This window comes from Panthera pardus, unplaced genomic scaffold (genome assembly GCF_024362965.1).
Source record: "Panthera pardus isolate Hobbes unplaced genomic scaffold, ASM2436296v1 HiC_scaffold_5, whole genome shotgun sequence".
Lineage (NCBI taxonomy): Eukaryota > Metazoa > Chordata > Mammalia > Carnivora > Felidae > Panthera > Panthera pardus.
In genome coordinates this window covers 19,071,520-19,090,801 of record NW_026526980.1, presented here as the reverse complement: position 1 = coordinate 19,090,801, position 19,282 = coordinate 19,071,520, and the positions used below count along the sequence as shown (strand labels likewise).

General features: G+C 45.1%; 1 protein-coding gene across 1 annotated transcript; it reads right to left on the bottom strand.

The window, feature by feature from the left end:
- Positions 1 to 8,789: 8,789 nt before the first annotated feature.
- On the bottom strand, positions 8,790 to 10,058 carry LOC109259036 (apoptosis-associated speck-like protein containing a CARD). Its single transcript, XM_019436346.2, has 3 exons — positions 9,711 to 10,058; positions 9,394 to 9,450; positions 8,790 to 9,149 (listed from the first exon to the last, which is right to left on the bottom strand). The coding sequence occupies exons 1-3, from the start codon at positions 9,982 to 9,984 to the stop codon at positions 8,893 to 8,895; spliced, it is 588 nt and encodes a 195-aa protein (XP_019291891.1). The 5' UTR covers positions 9,985 to 10,058; the 3' UTR covers positions 8,790 to 8,892.
- Between the last annotated feature and the right edge of the window lie 9,224 nt (positions 10,059 to 19,282).

Here is a 19,282-nt window from a genome sequence, read left to right as displayed (position 1 = left end):
TAGTTTTCCTGAAGGGGGGCTTGGGTAGATAGGAGACAGGGTGTCACTTTTGTATCCTGCCTGCACTTAGAGGGCTGAGGTCTTGGGTATTTTGAGATTTTAGGCTTGAACCTTAATGACTGGTGGTGGAAAGCCCTCCCTTTTCCAGGGGGTGTGTTGGAGATAGGAAAGGAGTAGGGGCAATGAGTTGAAACCTCAGGTAGTTCTCAACTTTACCGTATGCATTTCCTGACCCCTCAAACCCTTTGTTTTCTGGTTTTTTTTTTGAAAAACTTTTTTTTTTTTTTAAATTTTTTTAATGTTTATTTATTTTTGAGACAGCATGAACAGGGGAGGGGCAGAGAGAGAGGGGGACACAGAATCTGAAACGGGCTCCAGGCTCTGAGCTGTCAGCACAGAGCCCGACGTGGGGCTCGAACTCGTGGACTGTGAGATCATGACCTGAGCCGAAGTCGGCTGCTTAACCGACTGAGCCACCCAGGTGCCCCTTGAAAAACTTTTTTTTAAAAAAAAATTTTTTTTTTTAACATTTATTTATTTTTGAGACAGAGAGAGACAGAGCATGAATAGGGGAGGGGCAGAGAGAGAGGGAGACACAGAATCTGAAACAGGCTCCAGGCTCTGAGCGGTCAGCACAGAGCCTGATGCGGGGCTCGAACCCACGGACCGTGAGATCATGACCTGAGCCGAAGTCGGACACTTAACCGACCGAGCCACCCAGGCGCCCCTTGAAAAACTTTTTAATGTTTACTTTTGAGAGAGACAGAGTGTGAGTGGGGGGAGGGGCAGAGCGAGTCCGAGACAGAGACAGAATCTGAAGTAGGCTCCAGGCTCTGAGCTGTCAGCCCAGAACCTGACACGGGGCTCGAACTCCCCAACCGCTAGATTGTGACCTGAGCCGAAGTGGTACACTTAACTTGGGCCACCCAGGTGCCTCTCCATTTTTTTCAACTCTCAAATGGGAGTTTAGAAAACTTGCCTGTACCTGCCAATGAGTTGGTGAGTATGAATTTTAGTTAATATAGGACAGAAAATCACAGCCAGTAGAAAAAGGTATATTGCTGTCAGAAACATAGATTGTGGAGTTCCAGGGACTCTTAGTTTGGAAGTGTTTTCCTCTTTGTTGAGAGTTGTCGAGTATGCTTAAGGCCTTCTCTATAGACGGTTGCTTCACCAAATTTCCAAGACGGAAGTGGTGGCCTTGGAAGTAATAAATAATTGCTTTACTCTCCCTACTGAGTGGGGGGTGCTCAGTAACTAAGAGTAGGTTGAGATTGGCTGAGGTTCTCCCAGGCAATCCTTTGGTTTGACTATGGAACTTGGTACATGTGAGAATCCTTCATTTAGAGCCAAGGATGTGGTAGTTCTCTTTGGTGTGATTGGGCTGCCTTTATTATTTCTTTGATCTGTTTTTTGAATCTGCTTAAGTGATTGATTTGAATAGTCTTATTCCAAAGGAAAAAAAAAAAGACTGATTCATGTTTATAAAAAGTTTGTTTCTGCTTCAACTACTAGGGTTCTGGTGTTAGGGTTCAGTTGTGGTTCCTTGATCCTGCTGCAAGGAGTGAAGGAGGTTGGAGTTTTTTGTGAACTTGATTACTGACTGGGTCTGCTAGTATTACTATCTTATATCCTTTATTAGTATTTTTTAAAAATGCTACATGGGGCACCTGGGTGGCTCAGTTGGTTAAGCTTCTGACTAAAGCTCACGTCATGATCTCATGGTTTGTGAGTTTGAACCCTGCATCGGGCTTTGTGCTGACAGCTCAGAGCCTAGAGCCTGCTTCGGATTCTGTGTCTCCGTCTCTCTTTGCCCCTTCCATGTTCACGCGCTCTCAAAAATAAACATTCAAGTTTCATTTCATTTGTTTTTGTGAGAGAGGTCGGAGAGGGGCAGAAAGAGGGAGACAGAGGGGATCCGATGGGCTGGAGCTTATGAACCGCGAGATCAGGACCTGAGTCGAAGTTGGAAGCTTAAACCGACAGAGCCACCCAGGTCTTCTATCCCTTAAAGGGCTTTAGCGATTGGCATTGCTCTTAAAGGAAATAGGGTCCCAGGTGTCTCAGATGTCTGGTTAGTAGGTAGATCCAATTTGGAGGCTTTCCCAGGACAATGGATGAAGATGGAAATAGAATGTTGGTTCTGAACATCTTGTTCTTTTTTTCAGCTTATTTTGAGAGAAAGTATGTGGGGTAGGGTCAAGGGCAGAGAGAGGAGAGAGAACTCCAAGCAGGCTCTGCAGTGTCCCGTGGGGCTCCGAGAGCCACAAACCCTGAGATCATGACCTGAGCTGAAATCAAGGGTCTGGTGCTAAACCGACTGAGCCACCCAGCTGCCCCCTGAGCAGCTTGTTCTGATTGCAAGTGCATTGGTGAGAAGATGAGACCGGGGTTTTGGAATTTGGACCTTCTGTTCTTTGCTGCATTCCCTTGTAAAAGTATGGCCAGCAATAGCTAGTCATGTTTCTCTGGTGAGGATTTTAGGCTAGTCCTTTTTCTTACTCCTAAAGAATACATACTGAAGTATTGAAAACAATCTGCTGTCTGGAAGCATTAGGTGTCTGGCAGTTTTTGGATTGAGATTGGGGCAGGCTAACTAGGAAGGAAGGGAGAAGGGTAGGTGGTGAGTGCGGAAAGGTGTGCTGCAGATCTGTTTGCTGCCTTTTGATTTAGTTCTGTGTTAGTCTTCTGAGGTATTTTTTGCCATCATATGCTGCATCTGTCCAGGTTTGAGTACCTTTGGTATGGGGTGAAGTCATTGATGGGTAGGTAGACCGGGAATTAAGGTCTAGGGTGCAACCCTATGAGACAACACATTACATCTTTATGCATGTTTCTTCCCAGCCCACTCCATTCTGTTGTTTCTTGATCATCCATCATGGGTTTTGTCACCAGATCTCACTTCCACACTAGTCTGCAAGGGAGGCTAGACTCCAGTGTGAGCTGTGGGGTCTTATCTGCAACCATTCCTGCCCCAGTTTTCCAGAACTCAGATTGTTTCCTACCTTGGAGCCCTCAGTACTTAGCCTTTTTCCTTTCATCTTTATTATTAAAAAAAATTTTTTTTAATGTTTATTTTGAGAGAGGGGAAGAGAGAATCTGCTGTCTGTGCAGAGCCAGATGCAGGGCTCCATCTCACGAATGTGGAGATCATGACAACTGAAATCATGAGTCAGACGTTTAACTGAGCCAGCCAGGTGCCCCCGCTCGTCTTTAGTTTTTATTTTGAAATACTTAAAATTTTTAAAAAATGTTTATCTATTTTTGAGGGGGGGGGAGGGGCAGAGAGAGGGAGACACAGAATCTGAAGCAGGCTCCAGGCTCCAAGCTGTCAGCACAGAGCCTGACGTGAGGCTTGAACTCAAACTGTGAGATCATGACCTGAACTGAAGTTGGATGCTTAACCAACTGAACCACCCAGGCGCCCCTTATCTTGAAATACTTTTAGACTTAGAATTACTTATTAAGTTTATTAAAATCGTCTGTTTTACCTTTCCATGAAATAACAATCTTTATGGTACTGACACATAAGAGCTGAAGAAGTAATGTCAAGCGGATCTTGCCAGCACATTTGACTTTAGGGCTTGGCTTGTTGAAATTATTGGGCCCGTAATCCCATGGTGTTAGTAGTTAGAAAAGCTTGTGGATGCTGTTCAATCTAAAATCCTGGTGTTGGGGCTCCTGGGTGGCTCAGTTGGTTGAGCGTCTGACTTTGGCTCAGATTATAATTTTATAGCTTGTAAATTCGAGCCCCGCGTTGGGCTCTGTGCTGGCAGCTCGGAGCCTGGAGCCTGCTTTGGATTCTGGGTCTCCCTCTCTTTCTCTGCCCCTAACCCACTTGCTTTCTGTCTCTCTCAAAAATGAATAAACATTAAAAAATATATTTTTTTAAAATCCTGGTATTGAGGCAGGAATAAGTGAGGAAAATATTTGCCTCATGAGCAGGAGTTTGGGTCTGGAAATCAGGCACCTTGCTGATGGATAGTGCTCTCTCAGCTCTTTGGACAATGGCTTTAGTCCTAAATCTTGGGGCTGTAGTGCCAGAGAGAAGGGTTCCTTTAACAGAACAATTGAGCCACTAGTGTGAGGAGTGCAGACAAGAGTGGAGTTGGGACTGCTGGATTAAGAATTTGGGATTTCCTGTGCTGTAGTGGGAACCAAATTAGATGGCTAAGTAGAGAACCCCCCAAGGAGGGTGAGTGGGATGGGCATGGGAAGAATAAACATTGAGGGGAGCAGGAGCCAAGCCTTCCAGGTAGCGTCCTGCACACACACCTCAGGGTGGCAGTGTTGCACCGTTGTACGCATTCCCTGTAGCTTTTCATCAGTGTCCTGCAGGCTCTGTAGGGAGTGGGGACTTGTCTGTTAGATCTAGACTGACAGGGCTTTTATAACTATTTTTTTTCCAGAGTTTGAGAGAAAACTGGCCTACCCTGTTTACTGTCTCCGAGTGAAAAAGCACATCCAGGGGGAGGCCTCTGCAAACCTCAGACTGAGATGGTGGAGCCAGTTCCTCTACAGCAGTGTCTTAAGTTGAACCCATTGAATCATTTGGGGATTTTGTTTGCATGTGGATTCTGATTGTGTAGGTCCAAGTGGGGCATGGATTCTCTGGCAATGTTGATGTTGCTGGTTCAACTGCACACTCAGATCTATACCCTATAAAAACTTTTGCAGAGATTCCTTTTATGCTAGTTCACTGCACTTTCCACCTGTGAAGAGGAACTTGACATTGTGTGTAAAACATTCTACATAAATGGTGTTAGCTAGGAACTAAGCTAAATGTCATTCATAGAAGGTTGAGTCCAGCTTACAGAATTTTATTACAATTTTTATTTTATTTTGAAAAATTTTATGCTTTTTAGCTATTTAGTTTTGAGAGCATGAGTGAGCGAGGGGCAGAAGGAGAATCCTATGAGAGGGAGAGGGAGAAAGTGTGGAGCCATAAGTGGGGTGTGAGATCATGACCGGAACCGAAGTTGGATGCTTAACTGACTGAGCCACCCAGGCGCCCCTGTTCTTATTTTAAAATAACTATCCTGGGGATGGAATAACAGTCATGGTACTAAGTAGGGGTATATTCAGATCTGCAAGGGTGTAATACTGTGTTTCTTGTTTTCCTTTAAGCTTTTTTTTTTTTTTAATGTTTTTATTATTTTTATTTTTGAAAGTGCACGAGATAGGGAGACCCAGAATCAAGCTGGTTCCAGGCTCTGAGCTGTCAGAACAGAGCCCGACATGGGGCTTGAACCCACCGACCATGAGATCATGACCTGGGCTAAAGTCAGACCCTTAACCGATTGAGCCACCCAGGTGCTCCTAAGATCTTTTAAATAATCTACACCCAGTGTGGGGTTTGAACTTAAAAGTCCTGAGATCGAGATTCACGTGTTCTGCCAACTGAGCCAGCTAGGCGTCTCTGTTCTTTTTTCAGTCTTGGGATGCTTGGAGATTAAAGCAAAAGTTGATTGTTTCCGGTGCTATTTATGTTAAGTCATTGGGTAGCTTAGGAACAAAAACATCCTTTTTTAATTTTTAAAAATGTTTTATTTTTGGGAGAGCATGATCGAGGGAGGGGGGGAGAGGGAGACCCAGAATCTGAAGCACAGAGCTGAAATTGGATGCTTAACCGACTGAGCCACTCCAGGAACCAAAACACTCCAGTGGAGATATTTGCTAATGCTAATTTGTACTAACTGTGGGCCAGTTACTGTTCCATTCCTACATCCCTATTTGAGAGATGGGGATGCTGAGGCACAAACTGGCCTAAAGTCTCATAACTTGATATGAAGTGGAGCAGGGGTTTGAGTTTATGTCCTTTGGCTGTAGAACTTGTGTCTTTGACTACTATGTTGTACCGTGCTTAAAGACTTCAGGCAGGGGGTGCCTTGGGTGCCTCAGTTGGTTAGGCGGCAGATTCTTGATCTTGGCCTAGGTCATGACCTCGTGGTTTACAAGTTCGAGCCCCAAACTGAGCTGTACCTGAGACCATGGAGTCTGCTTGGGATTCTGTCTCCCTCTCTGCCATTCCCCACCTCAAAAGTAAGTATTAAAAGCATTAAAAAACAAGACTTAAGGCAGGATTCAGTTCTCCCATGCTTCTCCCTGGCACCCCAAGGGGAAAAAAAGCTCTGGAGAAATTTTGACTTCAGGAGCAGTTTCTTAGAACCATTTCTTTTGTCTCAGGCTTGCAGTTTTTTTTCTTTTTACTATTTGAGTAGAGAGCAAGTGTGGGGGAGGGGAGGGAGAGAATCCCAAGCAGACTCAAGTCCACACACAACCCCACACAGGGCTCAAACTCAAACCGTGAGGTTATGACCTGAGCTGAAAACCAAAAGTTGGTCACTTAACTGAACCACCTAGGCACCCCTGTGCTAGTTTTTGTAACTTGTTTTTAAGGATCTCTGTTGTGCAAGCAAATGCTACCTATGCTCCCATCTGCTGAGACTCCTTAGGTTCATGTGGAGTTTTAGAACAAACCCTCTAGAGATAAGCTACCATTTATTACTTCCTGTATGCAAGGCACTTGTTGGAAAGGTGTCTTTTTTATGGGGGGGGTAAGTCTAATGGGAGGATCTTATGTAAGAACAAACTAACATGGTTTGCTTTACCATAGTGACATGGAAGAGCTACTGGAACGCAGACAAAGGCATGCCTGTGGGCATGCTAGGACAGGTAGAAGTTTCAAGGTGTTATAGTTAAGGGACCAGCGTGTTCTGGGGATTGGGGTGAGCAAATAAGTATTTTTGGGATCATGGGATATGTGAAAGGGAGATAGAGGTTGGATGGAGTCTTGAAGGGCCAGGCTGGAAGAGTTTAGGTGTCCTAATGTTAGAAGTGAAGCCATTGTCTCCATGATCAGTTTTAATCATTCCAGCCCTTGAAGGTAGACTAGAGGTAGAGAGCCTGTCGCAGGTGAGATGTTAGGCATAAGCCAGGTGGCAGCAGTGAGGTTGAGAAAGAAGGCGGTTGGATGGATGTAAGTTAGTCTTGGATGTTAGTCTTTTTTTTTTTTTTTTTTTTTTTTAACGTAGTCTCCATGCCCAACATAGGGCTTGAACTCATTACCTTGAGATCAAGAGTCGCATGCTCCAATGACTGAGCCAGCCTTGCACACCTGGGTGTTAGTCTTGGAAGAGCTAGTAGCATCAAGCAAGACTAAATCTGGACTTTTATGGAACATGCTAGGATTTCTTGTTTTTTTACGCTGATACCACCTTATGTCAAGATCCAGGGATGGTGAAAGGAAGACCACTTCAGTTTGAACATGGTGAGGTCCTTGCAGAACATAAGTGAACACATCTCAGGGTTGAGTATGGAATGGGGACCATTAACATTTATTGTATGGGGTAGCTGGCTTAAGAATGATGAGCCCACAGGAAACAGTGTTAGGGCTGATTGCTGCTTTGGGAAAACTCTGCCCTTCTGGAGTCCCAAGTAGCATTAGGAACAGTCAGTCCCATGTGACTGGGTGGCCCTGACAGAGGCCACATCTTAGCTTGGTAGCTTCTTATAGCCAACTACGTACTTGCTTTCTCTTGTTGCTCTGGTGATCCAGTAGATCAGGATAGGGACATGTTAATACAGACTGTTCAGGATATTGTGCACACACCTCTGAGGGAGTTCTTGTGTCCTCTAGGTGAGGGTATTCAGAGTGTAGTCTGCACAGCTTTTCATTGTGAACTCGTGTATCATTGTGAGTGGTACAGAAGCAGCCACATTGTACCCGCATATCTGGATCCTGTGTCTGATGATCTAACCCCTAAGAATGGGATACTGGGCTGGTGTGCCAGCCTGTTGTTGTGCTTAACCTCCCCCATCCTGTCTCAAAGCCAGAATTTGGGTGCAATGTGTACTTAGGGTGTAGTTCTAGGATCCTGGTTCCCTGACAGCCTTTGAAGAAGGCTCCTTAAGTGCGGTTTCCTAGAGAAAAATATATGTTCCTCTGTAGGCAAAAATTCAATGAAGAGAAGAAATGGCTATTAGAACTCACTTCCAAAGTCTTGCTTTTGTGGTTGGCATGTTTTCTGGGCAAAGTGTAATCTTTAACCCCTTCCTCCAAGGTGGGGAGGGAACAGAGGGGGCAATTAAGCCTGCTGAAGGCCGTGCCAGTCCCAGAAGGAACCCTAGAATTATGCTTGATTTCTTGTGCTCTTCTGTTTTTTTTTTTTTTTTTTTTTAATGTTTATTTTTGAGAGAGAGAGAGAGTGCCTGAGTGTGTGTGTGCAGGGGAGGGGCAGACAGAAGGAGACAGAATCCTAAGCAGGCTTCATGCAGTCAGTGCAGAGTAACATGGGGCTCAAAACTCATGAACTGTAAGATCGTTACCTGAGCCAAAATCAAGAGTTAGATGCTTAACTGAGTCACCCAGGTGCCCCATTCTATCCTGTTTAGTGGATACTCTGTCTCTGCCCTTGTAAAGTGCTCTAATTTTACAGTATTTTTTTCCCAAAGGAAAACATGAAAGAAGCTATTGTAGGCTAGTCTGCTGATAAATGTCTCTGACAAGGCCAACCCGTTTCAGTTCCAGACCCTTTGTACACACCTCTCTTAACTTTTAGACCTTGGCCGCAGGGCTAACTATGACCTCAAGGACAGACTCTGAAGAGCACTGGAGGAGCTACCAAATGGTAAATGAGGGGGTATTTCATGGTGACTGAGGCAGGAAGGATGAAGTGTTTGGGGAGCTGGCTGCCCTAGGAACAGGCCTTCACTTGGCCTCTGTGGCATTTATAAAGTAGCTTAGCTCTGCATGTACCTTCAGGCTGGGAGTAGGAAAAACACACAAGTACGAGCTGGATTTTCCTCTATTATGCATAAGAAAAATCATATGGGGTAAGTTGGCTGGAACTGCCAGGGGTTGTACATGGGGCCACTGCTGGCGAAGATACCTCAGCTTTGCTCCAGGTCAAGCACCAGGTAGGGCTGGGTGTCCCTCAGAGCCTGAAGGAGCAGATCTTTGCAGGTCACGTTCCAGGCTGGAGTGAAGCTGAAGAGTTTCCTCATCTTCAGTGCATTGGTGGGCTCTGCTCGCACTGCCTGGTACAGCTCCTCTGTCAGGACCTTTCCGTACAGGGCATCCAGCACCCCGTCCACATCTGTGACCCGTGTGATAAGGGCCATCCGGTGCTGGTCCACAAAGTGCATTGCTGGGGGCAGGATGGAGGAAAAAAGATGAGCCAGTTCCCAGGGCAGATACTGGGGCCTGTTTTGTTGATCTCTCCCTCCCCTGAACCCCCTCCCACCAGAGGTGGCCAAAGGGGCATGTAGGTGAGTGGGAAGGGTAGGGCCCAGCCTTCTTCAGTGTTCCTGGCTGTGGGATACAGCTGCAGGCCTGCAGGGGTGGGGTGTGTGGTGGGGTGTGGCTGGAAAGGTTGGGTGTGGAGGCCTCACCTGGCTTGGCTGCCTTCAGGTGAGAATCCTGGATCCCAGCAGGTGCGGCTGCCTGGTCTGTAAGGAAATTAGTCAAGTGGTCCCCTTTGCCTCCTACCTTATCTCCAGTCTCTGGCAGGGGCCCCTTGGTCAAGAAGCCAAGATCAGGGCCAAGCACAGGTCGTCAGGAGGAGGAGTTTTTGCAATTTTAGTCCGTAGGAGGAACAGAAAGCGAAAGAACCCAAAGGGGCAAACGTTCGAGTGGGGGTGGTGTAGTGTGGGCATGTAGGAGGCCCAGCGATTGGGGCCCCTCCAGAGCGTGGAGGGAGAGTGCTCACCTTTGCGCGTGATCTGCTGCAGCCGCTCTGATAGCTCTTTCATGCCAATGTCGCGCAGCACAAGCGCCGTGAGCTCTGCGCCGTACTCTTCCAGATAGGAAGAGACCAGCTTGTCTGTGAGGTCCATGGCGTCCATGGACAGCAGGGGCCCCCGCGGGATGCGCCCATAGCCTTCGCGCAGGGGCACTGAAAGCAGCTTCAGCTTGAACTTCTTGAACTCCTCTGCAGTCAGGTTCTCCAGTGCGTCCAGGATGGCGTCGCGAGTGCACCCCATGGCTCTCGGGTCCCCTGCTGCAGTCGCTCTCCTGGATTGTCTGCGGACCAGGAAGTCTGCTCCGGGGCGGGACCTGGAACTCCCCGCCTTCTCCCAATAACCGCCTTTGCCCCCGCCCGATACCCTGGGGCACAGAGTGCCGGACTACCCCATTGGTTCCTACACACCAAGGCCTGCAGACTGTAGCCTGGCCATTGGGGGGCGTCAGGATCGCATCCTCCAGCTGATTCGCGAGGTGAGACCCCGGAGACTGGCAAAGAGAGGGGCTCATGGGGTAGTGCCTGCATCTCCAGGTTTGCAGTAGCTAGCACCGACCAGGAACCTGGGTTTTTGAAGCACCAAGTCTTAGAATCTTGGAATTCTAGAACGCTAAAATCTCCACGTTTCCCTGAATCTTAACATCCTCTCTTACGTGTCATAGAATCTTTAGAATCATAGAACCCTAACATCCAGAACCATGTAGCTTACCAAATCCCACATGCTGGGGAGAAATGAGATGTAAAAAAAGGGGTAGAGAATAGCTGTGTGTGCTTTTTCTGTATGTGCCTCAGTTTCCTTATCTGTAAAATGGGATAACACGCATCCACTTATTAAGTATTCCAGCGTAACATGGGCTACCTGATGGCCTCTCAAACCTTGCCAAATGCTGGGGCAGCCAGGATTTGGTCTCAGGAGCTGAATTTCTAGGGAAGTGATGATGAGACACTTGTGATGAATAGTTGAGAAAATTCATGAGGGAAAGTCATAGGTGGAGAGCCACTCTGGGCCCAGGGGGCTTGATCTAGAAGAGCAAATGAAAGGTGGCATGGATAGGCATTGGAGCCCAAGCTATGCCCCAAATCTTTAAGTTGCCTTTACTGTGTCTGGGAAGGCCCTTCTGGTCTGGTGCCCGCAGACCTCACTAGCCTTGTCTTGTGTCACACCCTGCTCTCCCTCCATCTCTGAGTTTCAACCGTATTGGCCCCTCAGTTCTTCAAATGTGCCAGACTCCTTTGCTTCTACAAGCCTTTCATGTGTTGTTCCCTGTCTCTGGAAGTCTTTCTTCACTCTTTGCCTTATAAATTCTTGAGACTTTAGGACTCCAGTTAAATGTCACTTCCTCTGGAAGGCCAGGTTTGGAATCCCTCCCAGACTAGTTCATAACACCTGCTCTCATAGCAATTGTGACTAAATTGTAATTATGTGGATTTGTTTAGCATCAGTCTTCTTTGCCAGTCTGTAAATCATGCTTGTGCAGACACTTATATCCACAACGTCTAAGACAGCGCTTGGCCTATGATGGTTGTTCGATAAATCTTTGTGGAATCAGTAATGAATGAAGGGCCTTGTGGCTAAAAGGAGGATACTGGTAACTGGAGGGTGTGCTTTGCATCTAAATGTTCAAAGGGAGGCAGCTGCTAGGAGCTAAAAGACCATGGACTTGAAGCTGTACAGTTCCTAGTTTGAATCCTGGCTCTCCTTCTTAGGTGGATGTTGGAATCCTTCATTTTTCCATTTCAATTGGGTTGTAACAATCACCTTTCCTTTTACTGATGTGACCCTGACATGTACATTTATTCATTTATTGGACATCCATCTCCCCATCAGAATGTGAGCTCAGTGAGGTCAGGGACCTTGTCTGTCTTGTTCATTGCCGAATCCCCAGCATCAAGAGTACCTAGTAGACGCTCAGTGATGACTCGCTGAATGAAGGGATAAATGAGGCCATTGTTACCTGCAACACGTTGTGTTCAAGACCTTCCAGCACAGTAGCAGGGTCCATTCTCCATCCTTGTGCATGTTGCACTCACATGGTCTGGGTGTATTATGTGCCATTATTATGTGCCATGGCTGGCACTTGTGGCTCAATAGCCAGTGTTCCTTGGCTGATGGCTGTTTATTTTATTTATTGTATTGTATTTTTTAAATATTTATTTTTGAGAGAGAGAGAGAGGGAGATAGAGTGTTAATGGGGGAGGGGCAGAGGGAGAGGGAGACACAGAATCTGAAGCAGGCTCCAGGCTTCGAGTGGTCAGCACAGAACCCGACATGAAGCTAGAACCCATAAGCCACGAGATCATGACCTGAAGTCAGATGCTTAAATGACTGAACCACTCAGTTGCCCCTATTTTTTATTTTTTAAAGTTTAATTTTATTTATTTTGAGAGAGAGAGAGAGAGAGAGAGAGAGAGAGAGAGAGAGGAAGTGAGCAAAGTGAGCAAAGTGAGCAGGGGACGGGCAGAGAGAGGGAGAGAGACAATCCCAAGCAGGTTCCTCAATGCAGCATGGGGCTCCATCTCACGAGTAGTGAGGTCATGACCTGAGTCAAAATCAAGAGTCTGACTGAGCCACCTGACTTATGGCTGTTTATTATTGTTCTTCCTCACTGGTCTTTATCTTTTCAGAATATCCAACTCATTTTTTAAAAATGTTTACTTTGAGAGTATGAGCATGGGAGAGAGTGGGGGAGGGGCAGATAGAGGGAGAGAGAGAATCCCAAACAGGCACCATGCTCAATGAGGAGCCCTATTTGGGGCTTGATCTCAGGACTGTGAGATCATGACCTGAGTTGAAATCAAGAGTCAGAGTTGGAGGCTTGACCGACTGAGTTACCTAGGCGCCCCTCCAACTCATTTTGTACACTGTGGCCCAAAGGCTACATCTTCCCAGCCTACACACTGATCTTACCCCTCTTGCTCAGAACTCTGTGACTCCCTAGTGTCCTCAGAATCAAGTCCAAGCTCCTCAGCTTGGCCTTCAAGGCCCTTGCTAACCTCCTCAGCTGTACCTTCTATCTTTTTGGCCTCTGGACTTCTCTCCACATGCAGCACCTGTTCTCTGCTTGGCCTCTTTTCCCATCTGGTCTGCTTGATGAGTTCCTGCTTGTCCCAACATTCATCAGTAGTCACTTTTTCAAAGAAATAATAAAATTTTGAGAACCGCTTTAGGTTGTGATCATACGTTATTTCTAATCCTGACAACAATCCCCTTGGGACAGGGGCTAGTAGCTCCATTTTACAGGTGAGAAGACTGAAGCTCAGAGAGGTCGAAGGACTTGCCCAAAGTCATATAGCTGAGGGGATCATATAGCTTGTCTGTCTAGCTTCTGAATTTGTCCTCTGTCTACTCTTCCCTGTTTTTTCTGTCGTCTCTGCACAAAACTATTCCTTTACGTATCTGCAGGATGCCTTTATGATGCCTTTATCATACAGTGTGTCTGTTCACTCTGTTTTTCCACCAGAGTGAGAGCTCCTTGAGGACCCTCTGTGGTCCCTGGTACCTACCACAGGGCTTGGCATAGTTCTAGCCATTATACGCTTTTATAGAATGACAAAAGAATTCTGGAATCTAGAATCATAGAAACCTGCTCCTTTCACATTTGTTAGAATCTTTAATGCTTTGGATTTTTGAACCATGGAATTTTAAAAACGATTGCCTGATTCAACCCCTACATAGAGCAGGGATCCTCTTGACCACATGGCCATTTGACTGTATCTCTTAAACCCCTGTTTGGATGGGATGGCCTTGGCTTTAAGTAAACTTAATGTAACATATTCCTTTTTTTTTTTTTTTTAGTGTTTATTTTATTTTTGAGAGAGAGAGTGCGCAGGTGAGCCCAGGGATGGGGAGGGGCAGATAGAGAGGGACACAGAGGATCCGAAGCAGGCTCTGCGTTGACAGCAGAGAGAGCCCCATGCAGGGCTCAGACTCATGAACCTTGAGATCATGACCTGAGCTGAAGTCAGACCTTAACTGACTGAGCCACCCAGGTGCCCCCTCCATGTAACATATTTCAATGGAAACTGTGTGGCTGCAGGAAATTGCTTCTGGGGGAGTATGAGTTGTGACTAGGAGTAGAGGGTGGGCTTCTCACAATTGGCTTTTTTGGAGGTGATCAGATTGAGGATGTGTGTCATGGTGGTGTGACATTTTGTCCTTCCCTTGTTCCTACATGTGACTACCCAGGACCCTTTTGAGCCCAGCTTGTTCTTGGTGTCCAACCCCAGTCATGTTTTTGCTTGCACACACATTCTGACTGGGACACAGAAGATCCAGGCTGTGATTTTCACCCAACGTCTCAGAGCAAGTGTTAGCCTTTTGGTGTGATGTCATAGGGAAGGAGAGGAGGGGCTGGAAAAACAACTATTCCTCTCCTAGAACTGGAAGTCTCGCTCCTTCCAGTGGTTTCAGGCTGGAGCTCAGTGAGAATAAGGACACTTTTTGGCAGGTGGATGTGAACTCAGAAAGGAACAAAGTTTTTGGAGAATCTATTTTACTCTAAGATGTATTAAGCATCTACTAGATGTACAACCACATGGTAAGTGCTGGTGGGAGGCAGTAATAATTGTAATAACAACTTCCATTCTTTGGAATTTACTATGTTCTAGGCATTGTGCTAAGCACTTAACATACATGATATCATTTAAACCTCCAAACAGTCCTGTGAGCTGTGTGTATTTATCCTGCTTTACGGAGGAGAAAACTGAATTTTTCAGAGTAGTCACTTTTTCCAAGAAATAATAAAATTTAAGAAATTAATTTTTTAATTTAGAAATTTTAATTAAGAAATTAATTAATTAAAATTTAAGAATTAAGAAATAATAAAATTACTCTGGAAGCTGACAGTGGTAGTAAACGAGGAAACACAGATTGAACCATCTGACCCATAGGCCCAAATTCCAACCACCTAAAAGTCCTAAAAGTCTCACTCTCCTCAAAAATTGATAAATGGCTTGGAGAGATTATGTATATGGAAATTTATTCCTCCTTTGGACTGTCCACAAATATGGAGGGCAGATGTTATAATAATGATATTAACTTCCTCCTTTTTGCAGAAAGCTCTAGAACTAGTACATTCAAAAGATTGTGGAATAGTGGGAAAAGCAGGAAATGAGTGGTGTCAGACCCACTCAGATTCAATTCCCAGATCCTCTCTTAGCTGTGTGACTTAGGGAGGTCACAGCCCCTCTCTGAGGTCTGCGATCTGTAACATTAATGCATTCACCTCATCAGCCCGTAGGGAATCAGGACCCTGAAGTAGGGCAATGACTTGGCCAGGGTCCCCCACGGAGATAAAGGCAGAGCCTACTTGTCAGGGTGATTTCCATCTGGGGAGGTGAGGAATAGGTGAGGATTTCTCTGGGAAGCCATGATAATCTCTTCTCCCTCAATACCTCCTTTTCTGGGGGAAGTGCTCAAAGAGAGCTCTGAGCTTTGATCTCTGGCAGGAAAGAACCTCCAGGTCTTACCTCAGGCCCACCCTTGCCCCCTGGACTAGAGCCAGAGCTATTGGTACTGGTAAGGTGCCTCCTGGGTGTGCTCCCCCCACCCCCCCCAACAAAAGTGACCTTTGATTGCTGGAACCAGATTGCTTCTTCTGCAGCCAGAAGGACCATAGACTGCTAGAACATTATTAATCTTGTGCCTCATTGCCTCCTTGTAAAATAGGAACAATGCTGGGGTGTTGCAAGGTTATAAATGAAGTTATGAGGTTATAAATGGATTAAGAATGGTAAAGTACTTGGAACAGGCCTGGCACATGGTAGGTGATTTTGTCATTTTTTTTTTTTTAATTTATTTTTTAAAATTTACATCCAAGTTAGTTAGCATATAGTGCAACAATGATTTCAGGAGTGGATTCCTTACTGCCCCTTACCCATTTAGCCCACCCCCTTTCCCACAACCTCCCCAGTAACCCTTTGTTTGTTCTCCATATTTAAGAGTCTCTTATGTTTTGTCCCCTCCCTGTTTTTATATTATTTTTGCTTCCCTTCCCTTATATTCATCTGTTTTGTATCTTAAAGTCCTCACATGAGTGAAGTCATATGATATTTGTCTTTCTCTGACTAATTTCGCTTAGCACAATACCCTCCAGTTCCATCCATATAGTTGCAAATGGCGTGATTTTGTCATTGTTAAGGTTTCTGAGCCTCACTTCCCCCAGTCTCTGGAGTAGGGATGATGTTATTGGCCTTACAGGGTTGTAGGGAAGATTCATTGGAATACTTAGTAATAATAATTGTAATATCAATAGCCAATGTTTACTGAACATTTCCTATGGGCCTGACATCGTTCTGAGCGCTTTATATGAATTAGCTTGTTGAATCTTCATAACAATCCAAGAGTCTTAATAAAAATCCTTACATGATTCCCATTTTATAAATGAGAAAATCAGGTTAAATGACTTGCCCAAAGTCACATGAGGAAAGAGCAGAGTCAAGATTTGAGCCTGGTGGTGGCAGTCACTGCCTCCTAAGCCCCTGGGTGCCAGCATACTGTCCCTGGCGTTTTAATATAATATCTGGTTTAATCCTCATAACAACCCTACAGGGATGGTATTATTATCCTATGTATCCTTATATTGTGGCTGAAGGTGTTGGAGCCCAGAGAGGCAGGCGATCTTCCTGGGGACGCCCAGCATGAGTCTGTGATATCAGCATTCAGGACCTGCTTCTGCTCTGGCCCTGATTGGGGGATTTCTGCCTTCTTTCTGCATTTATCCAATACAAGGAGGTCTTACCTCCGATGGCATTTATGACTTCAGCTATTGGGAAGCTCCCCCTTAGGGCAAGCTGAAATCTGTCCCCTCTGAGCTCTGGGCCCCAGGGACCTCACAGAGCTTCTTAGGGTTAGCCATACAAGTCCTTACTTCTTCCTCCTCTAGATATTGTTTGTTCCTGGCCCCTTCTTATCCTCCAAACTGCTGTAGACAACCAATGTGTACATTGTCAAATCTGGCCCATTTATGAAGAGGGATTGAGTTGACTGTCCTCCTTGTCCTGGGCACCAACTCCTATTGACCAAAACCTTTAGCCTCAGCCTGGCAGTGTTGAAAACTCCAGGTGAGATCTATATTCAGTATGTTGACTTTTTATTTTTATTTTTGAGAAAGAGACAGAGTGTGAATGGGGGAGGGGGAGAGAGAGAGGGAGACCCAGAATCTGAAGCAGGCCCCAGGCTCTGAGCTGTCAACACAGAGCCGGATGCAGGGCTTGAACTCACGAGCTGAGTGATCATGACCTGAGCCAGAGTCGAATACCTAACCGACTGAGCCATGCAGGGGCCTCTTGACTTTTGAGTGGAAGTAAAGTGGTTTGTGGTTTTAGAGACCAGCTCCAGATATGCTCTTGTTCCACCCCCCTCTCCCCCCCTGCCCCTGTTTGGGGAAATCAAACTTCCCTGGGTTTCTCAGCATTCTCATAAAAAGCCCTGGTAGCTTCTTGAGACTTTTCAATACCCTGAGGGTAAAATCTGTAGTCATCTGTGTAGTCAATTGCTATGATCCAAAAGGAGAGGCCTAAATGATTATAGCCTGTATAATGTTTCTAGGTTAAGCCTCTGAGGTGCCAGGAAGCCTGGGGTATGTTCCTAAGTGGGCCAGCATGTAACATGCAAGCACTTCAAGTATTCAAGAAAAAATGAGCCTCAGAGCTTGGAGACAAGTTCAAAGACTTGTCATATTTAAGGTTTACTTATGCTTTTGAGACTGCAATTCATTGTTTATCTGGACACTGCTTTGGGATTTAACAAATTATTAAAAGGAATGGGAGTTTCAGTTCATAAATAAAACTTTTGTAGGGTGACAAATACAAGAATGCCCTGCTTAAATAACAGAGTTCTTTTTTCTCCCTAAATTCTGCATTTTCCTAGGATTTTGATCAAGCACATAAGCACAAATCTATAGTTAATCAACAAGGCTTAATAAGACAATCTTTAATATTCATCTATTATAAGATCATTGAGATTATAGAGCTGTGCTATCCCATTTGATAGCCACTATAAACATGTGGCTCTTGAGCACCTGAAATGAGGCTATTCTGAAATGAGATTTGCCCTACGTGTAATATACACACTTGATTTCAAAGACTTAGTATGAAAAAGAGAATGTAAAATATTTCGTTAATTAATTTTTTTTAATGTTTATTTTTTGAGAGAGTGTGAGCGGGGAAGGTACAGAGAGAGAGGGGGGCACAGAATCTGAAGCAGTCTCCAGGCTCTGAGCTGTCAGCACAGAGCCCGACATGGGGCTCGAACCCATGAGCTGTGAGATCATGACCTGAACTGAAGTCAGATGCTTAACCTACTGAGCCACCCAGGTACTCTTCATTAATATATTTTTTAAAAATTTATTTTTGAGAGAGAGAGAGAGAGAGAGAGAGAGACAGAGTAGGGGAGGGGCAGAGAGAGAATCCCAAGCAGGCTCCAAGCTGTTAGCACAGAGACGTGGGGCTTGAACTCATGAACCATGAGATCATGACCTGAGCTGAAATCAAGGGTCGGACGCTTAACTGATTGAGCCATCCAGGCACTCCAATAATTTTTTTTTAAAGTTAGCTCTATGCCCAATATAGGGCTTAAACTCACTACCCTGAAATCAAGAGTTGCATGGTCTATGTCAGTAGGATGCCCCACATTAATAATTTTCAAATTGGTTACATGTCAAATGATAGTATCTTGGATACATTAGGTTAAATAAAATATATTCTTGAAATTAAAAATAAGTAAATAAAAACAATCAAACAAAAGATGAGCTGAGATGGACAGGGATCTACCTGGCTTCTGGGGAGATTTATTTACTTGGCAAAGAGTTGCAATAAAAAGATCTTCAAGGAGGGTAGGGGAATAGTTGATTTCTACTCCTTGAAAGGAATTCTTCCTTGTTGCTCACCTATAAGGTGTCTGGCTACTCTCATGGGAAAATTGACCTGGCTCTCATCCCATCATCCTATGGCACAGGACATTTACTGCTTGCTGGGAGATATTTAATAACTCTGTCTCTTCTTATTAAAGAGCACCTCATGTGCACATTTGGGATAAAATTAATAAAAATGAACATTAAAAACCCAAGAGGCAAAAAGAGAGTCCAAAGGGGAGATTAAGACTGAAACATAAGCAGGAACTCAGAATAAGACAGAATGCCATTGAGGGAGAAATGAACAAATACAGGGAAAAGCTGAGAGAAAGTGACTGCGAGGCCAAAAGAAAAGGACCCAGTGAGCTTGTGTGTTTATTCATTCATTGAGTATTTATTGTGTACGTGCAGTGTGTACACACTTTATTCTAGGTTGGAGACAAGCAGTGTAAAAAATTTATATTCCAGTAGGAGGAATCAGACTTTCAAGAGCCAATAAGTAAAATGTTGCTTGTCAGATGGTAATAAATTTTATGGGGGAAAATAGAACAGGCAAGGGAAATGTGAGATTTAAAATCAAGGAGTTAGGAAAAGCCTCACTGAAAAGGTGACACCAGGTAATGAACTGAGGCAGAACAGGAAAGAAACCAGCTGTACAGGGGTTTGAAAGAGTGTTCCAGGCAGAGG

Excerpts from the sequence above, each read along its gene's own strand:
- LOC109259036 (XM_019436346.2), bottom strand. The coding sequence starts at position 9,984 with ATGGGGTGCACTCGCGACGCCATCCTGGACGCACTGGAGAACCTGACT. Across the intron at positions 9,451-9,710 it reads GCAGCAGATCACGCGCAAAG|ACCAGGCAGCCGCACCTGCT; the intron begins GTGAGCACTCTC and ends ATTTCCTTACAG. Across the intron at positions 9,150-9,393 it reads CCTGAAGGCAGCCAAGCCAG|CAATGCACTTTGTGGACCAG; the intron begins GTGAGGCCTCCA and ends TCCTGCCCCCAG.